At 47.2% G+C, this 12,438-nt stretch overlaps 1 protein-coding gene across 5 annotated transcripts in view; it reads right to left on the bottom strand.

Moving 5' to 3' along the window:
• NSD2 (nuclear receptor binding SET domain protein 2) overlaps window positions 1-12,438 on the bottom strand; it is a 189,292-nt gene that overhangs the window by 60,343 nt on the left and 116,511 nt on the right. For all 5 annotated transcript variants that reach the window (XM_075930890.2, XM_075930893.2, XM_075930891.2 and 2 more), the window contains 2 exons: window positions 10,260-10,460; window positions 6,330-6,509 (listed from right to left, as the gene is read on the bottom strand). In XM_075930890.2, the coding sequence (XP_075787005.1) occupies window positions 6,330-6,509; window positions 10,260-10,460 (381 nt within the window). The remainder of the gene's footprint in view (window positions 1-6,329; window positions 6,510-10,259; window positions 10,461-12,438) is intronic.

Below are 12,438 nucleotides of genomic sequence, written 5' to 3'. Positions count from 1 at the left end.
TCAAATAAACCTGTAACTGTTTAAGCTTTAACCTGACTCCTTCAGTTGCTGTAACAGAACCAAGCACAATTTAAAAGAACTTCAGCCGGTCATAAAGGGACAGATATAGGGAGAGCTTGGGCGTTTGGATTTGTGTCACACCCAGGTGGCACAATCCACTGGGGCACCTTTCAGCCTTTCCCCAAGGCTGCCCTCTGCGAAGGAACCCCTGTGTTCTAGCAGCTAAAATCTAAGGTGTAATAAGCTCTTCCTATATAAAGGGGCGTCTGTTGGCCTGCTGGCCACCCTCTGCGATGGGACCCCGGTCCTAGCAGTAAAGGCACGGATGTTAAACCTTTTCTCGGAAACATACACACACACACTGCCCTGACCGTCGGCTGACAGCATTGATTGCAAACAAGTCCACCATGAGGAACCCCCAACCAGTCGTCAGTTGGTATAGGATCGTCATGTCCATTTCCCATCTGTGACTGGACTTGACATTTCTGCTGAGGATATTGGTAGGAAGATTGTCCCTGCACGGTAGGTATGAGGCCTGCAGGAATATGTCATGCATTATGCACCAAGTCCAAAGGCGGATGGCCTCCTTGCATAGGTGGTAGGATCTGGCATTCCCGTGCATGTTGATGTAAAATGCTGCTGCCTGGTTGTCTGTAAAAACCTGAACCGTGTTGCTGTGTATTTGTTGTTGCATAGAATACTGCCCTGAGTTCTAATATGTTTGGATTCCTGAGGGGACCATCGACTGAGTCATGAGAGGGCCCAAGTGAGCTCTCCAACATAGAAAGGATCCGTCGTGATAGTCGTGGATGGGGAATGTCTGTGAAAAGGCATCCCAGTGCACACATTTCTTGGGTCTCTTCACCAGCCGAGGGTGTAGTAAATTGAGTAACATGGAGTCAGCAGACCTAAGGCCTGCAACATGGAAACAGCAACAGGCCTGCAATCTAGTGAGCAAGACTTTGGTTCAGTAACACAGGAGCCAAGAAAGAAGCCCTATTGATAACTGTGTAATTGTATAAGTTAGGTTGAGCATGGAAGGACGCATGGAAGGACACAGGGTGGCACTGGGTACAGACTGTAAGCCAAAGGGGAGTAATGGAACATCTTAATAAGAAATGTCTTGGTAGAAAAACTCCCTAAAAACTAATGCACATACCAACCTAGGTTCAGGACCAGGTCGGAATTGACAGCATGAAGGATAGTAAGTAAGCCCCCCTTCCATAAGGTGAGGGGTGGTAATTAGGCAACAGAGGGTGGTAACCTGGTACGTAAAGAAATGATGTAAGTTGTTTGTACCTGTCTATAAAAGGACACCGCAGAGGGTGCTCTCCGGCCGACCTTGGGGGGGTCACTAGGCGCCTGAACGGCAGGTGTCATTGCCTAAACTTACAGAATGCACAGTAGCTTAACTTTGACTAACTGCTGTTAATATCTGATATATGGCAATAGGCCTGCCCGGTGTTGGTACCTTGTCAACACGGGCCATAGTGCCCAGTGGTGTAACATTGTACTGATCTCTGTTACCAACTGGTAGAGCTTCGCATTTGACAATAAACCTGCTCGACTGATTTCAAACCTTGCCTGCATCTGTTGTTTCCGGGGCCTCTCAGAGATCTCCTGTGTTGACCCAAGTGCACGGGGTCTAACACTCTAGATAAAGGGAGTACCGATTGTTACGCACGCAGCCGAAAGTTTATCACCGACGGAGTAGAGATCCTGTCAGGAGCGCGCCAAGACGACCCTGACCAGACGACACTGACAGTCCAGACCACCGAAGGTACCGAGGTACGAAAACACCGAGGTACGACAGAGGGAACGTTTGATTCTGGTTGAGACTGACACAAACTTGGTGATGCAGTTGTATCATGGCCTGTATACTATCCTGAGCCACTGCTGCATTGGTCTCATATGCACCCTGGCGTGCAACACCACTGATGTGGCTGCAGCCATGACCCCTAGTAGCTGTAAGCAAGTCCTTCCAGTTATCTGTGGGGTGGTCTGGAGAATCACTATGAGATCCTTTCTAGTGTGAAATCTCTGCTGAGGTAGAGAAGCTATGGCCCTCACACAGTTGAGGTGAACTCCAATGAACTCCATTGTCTGAGATTATTCACATTTGCACTTGGAGGTTTTATCCATAGCCCTAGAATGTGAAACAAAGATCCAGTCACAGAGACGGCTTTTTTGCCTCTAAACTTGTGCTTCCTTTCATTGGACAATTGTTGAAGTACAGAAATTTGGAGACTCCGTGTCTGCACAGATGCACAGCAACAATTGATAGCACCTTTGAGAAGACTCTCAGGGCTGAGGAGTATCTGAAAGGAAGCACTGTATATTGGAAATGTGCCCTGCGAACTGTAAATTTGAGGTATTTGCAATAAGCCGGGTGAATGGATACATGAAAATATGCATCCTAGAAGTTGAGAGTTGATAACCAATCGTCCTTGGTCAAGGTGGGGATTATGGTGACCATCTTGAATCATGGTCATATATGCCTGTTGAGCCTCCTGAGTTCGAGAATCGGTCTTCACCCCCCTGACTTCCTTCTTTGCAGTGAAGAAGTAGTGGGAGTAGAACCCTTTCCCCTCTTATTTCTGTGGTATGTGTTCCACTGCGCAGGGATGGAGTAGATGTTTGGTCTGTTGGGATTGAAAGTTTTATTCTTTTTATATTTATATTTTAGGATTAATAATGTAGCAATGTAAGGTAACACATTTAACATTTTATTAATCAAGCCTTTTAGTTATATATATATATATATTAAAGTTTAGTAAGTAAAGAGACAGGATTTTGGTACTGTGTTTATGATAATGAGATAAGAAATATTGAAGGTCCGGGCCTTCGATGTGAATTGTTTTGCTTTTGCTTAATATAAAACAGTACTGTTTACCTTTGAAGGATTTTGTGAAAGACTGTTTGTATGAATGAGATAACGTGTGAAGGTCATCGTTAGAGCCAGATGGTCAAGAGAGAAGGGGGACAATGCGGGTGGAGACAAACTATAAAAGACAGACTGCGAAGAGGCATACCAGTGGAGGAACCATCAGTGCGTACCCCCGGTCAAGAATTGATCAGACTGGCAGATTGACGGCTCTAAAGGTAAAGCATCCCTAAAAACAACTGATTAACAATCCAGGACAGGATGAGCCTCTTGGAGATGTTTTGGGAATGATTAACATCAACAATATAACAGTAACTGGTCACAGACTGACACAGCGAAATCCATAGACTTCAACAGAGGAAGGAGGATTATAAAAGCATGGTGCCTTGCTATGGAACTTTGGGTTCAGCTTGCCACCAACTCCAGAAGATCGCGACCAACCAAAGGCCCTGCTCTCCCTCTGTGTTCGATCTAACTGGCCACTAGATTGATACAGACTCTGGACTGGTAACTATAACATCGTCTGGAGGGACTGTGTGAGTATGGTGTTTGCATGTGTGAGTATGGTGTTTGCATGTGTGAGTGATTAAAAAGCATATGCAACTGTTGTATTCTCAATAAATGTGGCATACTGCCTTTTCCCCATAAAAGAACTCATGTACTTCATTTAAGCATAACGGGTCTCATGGAGGAGGATGGTCTCGTGAGATGGGTCCCTGAAGAGGGATGGGAAAGGTGGGTGGGAAAGGGGAGTAGAAGAAAAGGGGATGCAGTATCTATTCTTTACAATGTCCAGTACCCATCTATCGGTAGTGATGGAGGACTATGGGTTAGTGCCAGACGTTGACAGCATAGGTGAAGGGAGCGAGGTTTCCCTGAACAAGGAGATGTTACCACACTCTCATACTGACCTTCAAAATGTTTGAATTGAAGTAGGCAGTTGGGAGGTGGAAGGTTGGTCAGAAATTTGTCTCCTCTTAGTCCAGCATTGTTGCTTTCTGTCGTCAAACTGCCTTTGCACTTGGCTGAAAAGTGTGTGTCTGTACCGCTGAGTGAAATTTCTTCCCTGTTTATGTTTTACTGCAGAGACCTGAATACCAAGCATATTCAAGGTAGTGCAGGAGTCATTCAGGGACTGGGGTGGAGGGGTTTGTGGCATCAGCAAAGAGCTTGGATCCCGGAAAAGGGTGATCTTCAACTGTGGCCTGAACTATGCATGGAAAACAGGACAGGTGTAGCCAAGATGACCTCCTCATCACCATTATAATCGCAATAGATTGGGAAGCAGTGTCAGACGGGTCAAGCGTGGCTTGAAGGGCCAGGCGTGATATCAGGGTGCCCTCGTTAATATTGGCCCTGGATTGGTCTCTCTTGTCCTCAGGTAGTGCCTCAATAAAATGTGTCATCTACTCGAAGATGTTGTGTGTGTATTTGGCCAGCATGGCTGATATGCATAGCTGTAGGGATGCAGAAGAATATGCCTTCCTCCCCATGAAGAAGAGGCATTTCCATTCTCTTTCATAGGGGCTAGTTCTAGTCGCAGCCTGTTTGCCCCTTTGGTTCACTGCATTAACCACTATGGAATTAAGGGTCAGATGCAAGAATGAGAAGTCAGCTCCTTGGGGTGCAACATAATATTTGCAGTCTGACCTTTTGCAGACAGCTAGTATCAGAGCTGATCTCTGGCAGATCACCTTGGCTGGGTCCATGAGGGCTGGATCCAGGGGGAGCTCCAGTTTAACTGCCAGGGCTGCATGCAAGATTTGTGTTGAGCCTCCGGGGGCTAACTAATGACCTCAAGAATGTTCGCCACCCTTCTGTACAGTTCTTGGAAAGCTTTAAAGTCATCTCACATTGTGGGAGGTGGAGACATCAGAGTATCGTTGGGGGAAGATGACGATGTGTGTTGGCGGGTGTGAAGAAACTGTAGACTCGTCAAATGAAGGAGGCTTGTCCTCTTGGCACTAGAAAGTATCCAATGATGGTGTGGAGGCAATCAGTGGTGGTACAGCCAGGGATGATTGTGGCTGCTGGATCCTGTAAGGATCCCAGTATGTCCCCTTGGCTGGCATAGGGATTGGAGGTGGAAGCCACCGGAGTGCTTGCCATTGGTGTGCAGGTTGTGGCATCTGCTTCTGGTGTTGCAGATGAGGTTTGTGTATGAGCACCGACAAGCAGTTTGTATTCCACGTTGCTTGACTATGGTGGTTCTGAGCTTACAGGAGTGGACCTGCTAGAAGCAGGTATCAGAGGGGTAGCCGTGTTAGTCTATAAGATGCCACAGGATTTCTCGTTGTTTATGCAGATTCTGACTAACAGATTTATTGGAGCATACATCTGATGAAGTAGGTCTTTGCCCATGAAAGCTAATACTCTAATAAATCTGCGTTGATGATGCCAGCATAATCAAAGATGGTGGTACCACAGCTACCTGTGGTGCCGATAACAATCACTACCTACTGTTCAGTCATTGCCTCTGTCTTCTCGGTACCGGAGGCGGCATGGCGACAGTGCAGTGTGTGACTTAGGTTTTTTGCTGCCAATGGAACATCTTTGTAATGGGTTTTTGACTTGGCCTTTGTATGTGCCAAGTATGGGACCCTGCCCCCAGCCCAGTCCTTCCTGTGATCTCCCTGCCTCCAGCCCAATCCTCAGCTCCTATTGGATGGAAACAACCAGCCAATAGAAGCTGACAAATCGGCACGGGAGATGGCAAGTCTCAGTTCCGGGAGGGAGAAGAGAGCCACATGGAGGGAATAGCCTATAGCTCTAAGTGATGAGGGGCTACAGCAGGAAGGGAACCCAACCTGCCTTGAGGGTACTGGCCAGGAGGCACTTAGGTAAGTGTCTGCCAGTCAGAACCTGCCTCTGGCACCCCCTTCCGCACACCAACTCCCTCTCCCAGGTCCATTCAAACCCTCTGCACCCCCTTGCCCCAGGTCATAACTCCCTCTTAGGCTCTGTACCTCCTCCTCAATCCCTCCCCCAGGCCAGAATCCTCTCCTGCATCCCAATCCCCTGACCCAGGTCACAATAGCTTCCTTCACCCAAACTCCCCCATAGACCTCACATTGTCTTCTGCACCCCAGTCCCTTACCCAATGTGCCTTTTTGTACCCAGCCTCCATCCTTCACCCCCACGTCTCCTCCACAGAAAAGTGTGGCTCTGGACCATTTCCAAAATCTTGGAGTGCCCCCACACCAAAAATACTGCCCACCCCTGGATTAGTTGAACGAAAGTGGAAGCAAAACAAACACCCACATCAGCAGCTAACCAGATACTCCAACACTTTCAACAACAGTTGAAGAAATTTCAACTTAGATCATGTGTCTGAAGTTTCTCTTTAACTTATATTTTATTAAGACATTTAAACTAAAAAAATGAATTTGATACCGATTTACTGGAATTCTAAACAGTAAAATAAAAGATTTGTATGTCAGTTTACCTTTTGAGCACACAAAGCACCAGCTCACATTGACGTGTGCATGATGACTTTTTCCTTTCATAGCAGTGAAATGATTGGTACAAACAATGCTATTGGAAGTGATCACTGCACACCCTGCAGCAATGCAGACATCTCCAGCATGGTAAGCCACAGGACAACGAATACACCGCATCATTTTGCCTTGAAAATGCAGAATACTCTGTTATCTTTTTAACTAGAGATTTAACTGGCCTACATATATAATGCAAAAAAATGCATGATTACAGAATATTGTACCTTATACACATACATACAAAAATGTGACAATACCATAATTTTGAAAACTGTGCATTTAAATTCAATCAGAATATTGAATTAACAGGTTTTTTACACTGAATTTTGCTTAAGGATCTCATGCTCAATTTAAAGCATGGTAACATTACATGTGAAATGCTTCACACATACACAACAGCATGTATGTAATAAGTTGTTAAAAGAAAAAAAGCCTTACATACACATTAAAATAAATATCTGCAAGTTAATAGCATTTAATTGCCCGCATTGCATGACCCATGACTGATTTTTCTGTGGGTCAGGGGCACCGACCAAAAAAGGGTGCCCCACCCCTGTGCTAAGTAGGGTTCCTTCTAAGGCACATGCCTGTGGGGGCACTCACCAATCATTTAAGTCCCACGCACCTTCTTAGCAGAGCCATGTGGTAGCTGCCAGAGCTGGAGTCTGGGCCACGGTACCAAAACTTGCAGTTGCCCACCATACGGTGCTATTTTTACTACCATGAGAGCACCACAGAAGCTTCCACTCAGCCTGGGCCCCAACTGCTCCCAGGGCAGGACAGCGTGGCAGGCAGCTGCCCTGCGTGTCGGGACCAGAGCTGGGGCTGTCCGCAGTGCTATTTTTAGTACTGCCGGCTCAGCCCTAGAAGTGCTTCCAGGGCTGGGACCACAATACTAAAAATAGCACCGTGGGCAGCGCAAGCTTCAGACCTGGCACCCGGGGCAGTTGCCCACCATGCTGTCCTGCTCCAGGGCTGCGTGGCAGCTTCTGGGCCCTGACTGCGGTACTAAATAAAACACCACAGGCCTGGCTTCCAGAGCAGCCACCCACCATTTCAAAGGTAGAAGGTGAGGGAATGGGCAGGGAGAAAACTAAGCAGAAGATGGGGTGCGGAGAGGAAAGGGCTTGTGCTTAGGGGAAGGAGGAGGAGAGGGCAGGAGGGGAAGGGAAGGGAAAGAGTCAGTAGGAGTGGAAACAGAGGGGGACAGAGTGCTACTGGGAGAAAAAAGGGGAGGGGCAGAAGGAAGGGGCAATGGGGGCAAGAGGAAGGAAAAGGGAAGGGGAGGGGAGGAGAGAGTGGGTGCAGGGAGAAGAGAGGTTGAAAGGAGCGGTGAGCATAAGGAAGGCAGAGTATGGAACAAGTCATGTGTGAGGGCACAAAAGGCTATGAGAACTGGAGCAGAGGGTGGTAAGGTGGCTTTAGGGAGGGAGAGGGCAAGGGGGAATAGGTGTTGGGAGGGTAGGGGCACTAAGGAAAGGGGGAGGGCACCAGGAGGGTTCAAGGGGTAAGGGAAGGCAAAGATGCCAGGGAGCTAAGCAGAAGGGCAGACACAGAGGGTGTGTCTAGACTACATGCCTCCTTCGACGGAGGCATGTAGATTAGCCAGATCGGAAGAGGGAAATGAAGCCGCGATTAAAATAATCGCGGCTTCATTTAAATTTAAATGGCTGCCCCGATCTGCAGATCAGCTGTTTGTCGGCAGATCGGGGCAGTCTGGACGCGATGCGCCGACAAAGAAGCCTTTCTTCATCGGCACAGGTATGCCTCGTGAAACCAGGTTTATTTTAATTATTTTAATCGCGGCTTCATTTCCCTCTTCCAATCTGGCTAATCTACATGCCTCCGTCGAAGGAGGCATGTAGTCTAGACACACCCAGAGAGGGGAGTAGAAGGGAGGGATGGGCATCAGAGGGAAGAGAGAGACAGGGTAAGTGGGTACAGGTTAAGGATGTTAAAGACTAGTCAACTATCCAATAAGCACTTGCTTATCGGATAGTTTTTTGACTAGTCAATAGGCACTTCCACATTTCTCCTTTGAAATGTACAAGAGTCCCCAGTGGACAAAGGAGAAATGCGGAACTTTGCGAACAGCCCAGGACCAGCAGGAAGTCCCCTGCTGACTCCGAGCTCCATGCTATCCTGCATGCCTCTAGAAGCCAGGGTCAGTGGGGGATTCCCCAGGAGATCCTGAGTTCTGGGGAAATGTCATGGGAGCCCGTGATCGTGTGGAGTCCCCTGCTGATCCCGGGCTCCATGGCTTTGAAATGCACAAGAGCCCACGCTGCAGACTCTTGTGCATTTCAAAGAAGGCACCCGTGTGCAGCCCAGGGTCTGTGGGACTTCCTGCTGGCACCAGGCTGTACACAGAGTTCTACATTCCTCCTTTGAAATGGGGGCTCTTCTACATTTCAAAGGAGGAATGCAGAAGTGTCTATTGACTAGTCGCTGGAAATTCCATCAACTAGTCAATTAACTGCATTTTAACATCCTTAAAATGTTAGAGGGAGGTGCTAGTAGAGAAGTTGGGGAGGGGTAGCAACAGATGATCAGTGGGGCCAGAGGAAGCGTGGGCACAGGGGGAAGGGAAGGGTGGATGCAGAGGTCAGAGAGGATGAGGAGGGGGGCAGGTCTCAAGGAGGGCTGAGGGGAGTAAGCAGGATAGGAGCCAGGACAATAGAGGAAGGGTGGAGGGCAGCAGCAGACACCATGGGAGCAGATGGGGGTGAGGGCAGAGTGGTAAACATAGTAGCAGAGGGGAAAGGGAAAGGTGAATGCCAGGTAACAGAAGGGAGATGAAATGATGGGTGGGTTCCAGGGTGTAGAGGGTGTTGGGGGAGGGGAAAGATGTCAGGAGGGCAAGAAGTCAAGGAGAAGGCTTCTTGGGGGTAGAAGTGGATGGAGGGCAGGGACATGTGCCAGGGAAGCAAAGGGGAGGATAATGAACAGGGGCAGGGACCCAGGAGAGCAGAAAGGTGGTGAGACTAGAAATGGCCAAAGGGGAAGTACGGAGGAAACTTTGTGCACTTCCCCCTGCCCCTCAGGCCCTGATTGGCCTGAGTACCGAAGGGGGAGTATGTGAAGTCTCTTCCCACCCTAGAGGCATGAGCACCTAGGGGGAAACTCGGAGGGGGGGGCAAAGACTTCACGTGCTCCCCTATCCCCAGACCAATCATGGTCTGGGGGTAGGGAAGCAGGGAAGTATCCTGGCCTCACCCCTTTTACTTGAGGCCCCGCCCCTTCCAGAGTTTCCTCCGCCCTTGCCCCCACCCTGGAAGGAGCATGCGGCCCTTAGAAGTACCGCTTGCTCCTGGCAGGGTGGGAGGAGACTTCACATGCTCCCTTACCCCCACGTCAATCAAGGTCTGGGGGCAGAGGGAAGCACGAAGTTTCCTTTGCCCTGCCAGGAGCGAACAGAGCTTAGAACACCACGTGCTCCTGGCAGGGAGGGAGGAGACTTTGTGCACTCCCCCACCCCCAAGCCCTGAGTGGTCTGGGGACAGAAGGGGGAGAATGCAAAGACTCCTCCTATCTCAGGGCGGAGGAAACTTTGTGTGCTACTTGGCCTGGGGACAGGAGAGTGGCAGGGCCTCCGCAGGCTGGATCAACCACTTGACGGGCTGGATCTGGCCCACAAAGGTCCTTTTGTCCACCCCTGCTCTATAGCTATAAGTGAATTAGGGCTTTGAGTAAAACTGCCTCTAATTATAAACAAAGTCCTCCTACCACATCACTATAATAAACTACGTTAACTGGTTTGAACAAAATTAATAGCTCATTTAGCAGGAATACCTTTTATTCTTTATGTATGACAATGGTAGTTGTAGCTAAGCAATAGCAACGCAAAGTTTAAAAAAAAATCTAAAAAAAATGAATACCTTTTGATATTCTTGGATTTGAGGGGTTAGTAACATGGCAGCTCACACAGCTATGGAGAGGACATCGAAAACCTCTGTTCTCAAACACAGTAAGATGAAATTTTCTCACACAAGCTTCATGGTAGAATTTACCACACTGGGATACAATACAGCGTTTCACTTCTGCCTTTCTCTCCTTACACACAAAACAAGTATGGACACCTAAAAATAAAAAACAAAACATTCTATTTTTACGGAATTTCTGTATTTAGGCTGTATTTGGCTGGAGGAAAAAGAATCAAAACAAAATTTTTTACTTGTTCTAGATGATTGGCTCTAATTTTAACTGAAAATTAAAAGGTTTCTAACGAAACCATCCCCAAACAAATCAAATGTAACTACAATATAAATCAATCATTGTTTAAATTGTACAATGTTCAAGCAATCCTGACTTCCTTATATGTTCTTATTTAAAGAATAAGAACACAGGCATAAAGTTACGGCAATTCTTTTAAATAATTAAGTCAATAACATTGGTTATCCATGATCCTGCAGAAGCCAAAAATCAACCGGGAATGATTAAAAAACCTATTTCTGTGCCACTTGAAAATCACCTCATGAAAACGTCATTATTCTGATTCTCAGTTTTATTCAACAAGGTTCAGCATGTTTTCTATTTGAAGACGCAACAGGACTACAATAGTTTTTTTAGGTTATGTTTAAGTATTTTAAATCAGCAGTTATTACTGGAGAAAAAGCAGCAGAGATTAATAGCAAGAAGTACAGTTAGGCTTTTTATAGGAAGAAGAGCAGATCGAAAAATAAGAACACTAAGGGGGAAAATGAGACAAAGATAGACAAGAATGATTGAATCTACTTCTTTTACCTAATTGTAGGACATCTTAGTTTTCTGGAATTACATATGATGGCAAGTATCCTAAGTGTTATGATTATGCACTGCACATTCTAAACTATCTCAGGGTGCACACAGTTTCAACAAAAAATGCTGGGTACCTAGATTTTCCAGAATTTACATGGAGACAAAATTAATGGTAATATGAGCTCCCATTCTGCCTGGCACCAGGAGTAAAACGGTTCCTAATGAATAAAACTACTGCCTATATTTAATTGATGTTCTTTGAGATAGGTTGCTCAAATCCTTTCCAATAGCTGGGTGCGCGTTTTTCTGCTAGCAATACCCATCAGGTTGGCTGAGGAGCCCCTTGGAGTGGCACCTCCATGGCATGGTATAGGGCTCTGCCAAACCTCCACCTCCTCAGTTCCATCTTGCTGGTATTCAGACAAAGAGGAGGTGGGTGAGATTTGGAATGGACACGAGCAACACAAAGAACAACAGTGTGAGTGATTGCTCACGTGCAATCCAGCAGGTGACTTCCAAGCAGTTTACCAGAAGGAGGGTTTCAAGATAAATACACTGCTGTCTGCAGAACTGCTCAACTGAATGCCATATCACCACTTGCTGGCTGGGTGATGGTGTAGTGTGCCTCAAAAGGTGTGGACGGAGAACCACATTGCTGCCCTGCAAATGTCCTGAATCAGAACCTGTGCAAGCCATGTTGCTGAAGAATCCTGCACCCTTCATGGAGTGAGCGGTCAGGCCCAGGGCTGGGACCTTGACCAGGTCCTGATCCATGATGAGACATGGGATGAAATAGGCAATCCCTCCATTGCTTCTCCTTTCGTAATAAAGAGTCGTGGCAATTTACAAAATGGCTTAGTACGTTCCATGTAGAAGGCCTGACATTTAGGGAATGAAGACTCCTTAGAATTGGTCTGGGGTTTTGGGAAGAACAAGAGTAGGAAATGGCCCTAGCAGACATGGAAGGGGAAAAGCACCTAAGGCAGAAAAGCCAGGTGAAGACAGAGTTGCACTTTATCCTTATAAAAGACAGTTTATGGGGGTTCTGAGGTGAAAGCCTGGAGCTCTGAAACTCATCTGGGTGAGATTATGGCCACTAGGAAGGCTACTTTCCAAGATAAGACAGGGGACAGATTGCCAGAGGTTCAAAGAGGGAAGGCCAAAATGGCAACCAAGGGAACCTCAATGGATGAGAGCCAGTCCCTGGTGTTTCAGGTGCAAAAAGTAGTGTAGCACCAATGACATGGTTGCTTCATGAGAGCGAATGCCCTTTTGGAGGGGCAATGCTGAGAAGCACTTCCACGTGGCTAATTATGTTTC

Source organism: Pelodiscus sinensis, chromosome 4 (assembly GCF_052426305.1).
Source record: "Pelodiscus sinensis isolate ZL-2025 chromosome 4, ASM5242630v1, whole genome shotgun sequence".
NCBI lineage: Eukaryota > Metazoa > Chordata > Testudines > Trionychidae > Pelodiscus > Pelodiscus sinensis.
Note: the sequence above shows the minus strand (reverse complement) of the source record. Positions and strands in the feature narration are given on the sequence as shown.